Genomic DNA, 1,454 nt, shown 5'->3' on the forward strand with positions numbered 1-1,454 from the left:
AGTCCTGCCCTGTTGTTTTAATATGATGACCTTGTTTGCATCATCCTTGTTAAAGCCTTTGATCCACCTGAACACCTCTATTAGATCACCCCGCACTCTGCGTCTTTCCAGTGAATGTAAGTTAAGGCAGGGGTTCTCAAACTTTTTTGGCTGCGACCCCCTACAAATTACTTCGATAAAGTCGCGACCCACTTCCCCAACAACAACGAATTTCTGAAAATCACTATAACGCATTTCCCTGTCTCCGTGCATCTGCTTGTCTGTCTATGTATGTATGTATGTATGTATGTATGTATGTATGTATGTATGTATGTATGCATGTAGCCTATGTGCGTGCGCACGTATGTATGTATATATGCATATACGTATGTAAGCTTGTATGGATCTCTCTCTCTCACCGTCTTTAAAGGCTGAACAACTTACCATTATCAATGGGAAGTATGGGCTTGCTTCTTGGAGCACAGCGTCTCCAGCCTGTGGGGCGATGCTGGAAACCGTAACTTCACAAAGGTAGGTCGATCCGAAAGGCGTCAGTACATTCATTGCGGTCTTGGATAATCCTGGATATTCTTCTGCCACTGATATCCAAAACTTGTCCAGTGTTGTCGACTCCAACTTCATCCGTAAGGTTCCATCACTCGAAAGTTCAAGCAGGGCATCCTCCAGATCTGATGGTAAGTGACTCCTGGTAGCAGTGAGCGGCTGTCGAATCCAGTCATGCTGTTGTAGAGTTGTCTCTTCCTTGAAGTACTTTTTGAAGTGGTCAAAAAGGCTTCGAAGGTGAGTGGCGATGGCTCCTCTCATGTCATCTAAACATGCGTGTAATTCGTTTTCTTCAACGAATTCTTCCAGCAAGGGAAACATTTCGCCTCTTCAGATCTCACAACCCATCGTTCTAGCTTCCTTCTGAATGCATTTACTTTGTCGGACATTGCCAAAATGTTTGTGTTTGGGCCTTGTAATGACAAGTTCAGCTCATTCAATTTTTCATATATGCTTGCAAGATATGCAAGGTTTGCTAGCCATATGGAGTCACACAAATGAACACTGAGTGTGGACCCACATTCAAGAAGAAAGAGGTGAACTTCATCCCTCACCTGATACAGGCGTGTGAGAACTTTGCCTCGGGAGAGCCACCTGGCCTCTGTGTGGAGCAATAAAGCCTCATAGTCCGAACCCATGTCCATACAAAGTATGGCAAACAATCTGGCGTTCAGTGGCCGTGACTTTATGAAATTGACTGTTTTAATTGCAGTTTCAAGAACACAGTTTAGCTCTGCAACAAGAGCCTTACTGGCAAGAGCTTCCCGATGAATAATACAATGAGTGAAATTCACATTAGGAGCCACCTGCATGAATTTTTCTCTTAATCCTTTCCTTTTACCTAGCATTGCCCCAGCCCCATCTGTGCATACACCGACACACTGGTCCCACGGCAATCACATCTCACGTAC

General features: G+C 44.5%; 1 protein-coding gene across 1 annotated transcript; it reads right to left on the reverse strand.

Annotated features, from left to right (window-relative positions):
* Window positions 1-809: 809 nt before the first annotated feature.
* Window positions 810-1,391, reverse strand: LOC143036599 (zinc finger BED domain-containing protein 5-like). Its single transcript, XM_076204167.1, has one exon. It carries the CDS (start codon window positions 1,389-1,391, stop codon window positions 810-812), a length of 582 nt encoding a protein of 193 aa, XP_076060282.1.
* Between the last annotated feature and the right edge of the window lie 63 nt (window positions 1,392-1,454).

The sequence above is a fragment of the Oratosquilla oratoria genome, chromosome 2, assembly GCF_046742065.1.
Source record: "Oratosquilla oratoria isolate Oo_2021 chromosome 2, ASM4674206v1, whole genome shotgun sequence".
NCBI classification, from domain to species: domain Eukaryota; kingdom Metazoa; phylum Arthropoda; class Malacostraca; order Stomatopoda; family Squillidae; genus Oratosquilla; species Oratosquilla oratoria.

Coding starts and splice junctions, on each gene's coding strand:
- LOC143036599 (XM_076204167.1), bottom strand. CDS start 1,391: ATGCTAGGTAAAAGGAAAGGATTAAGAGAAAAATTCATGCAGGTGGCT.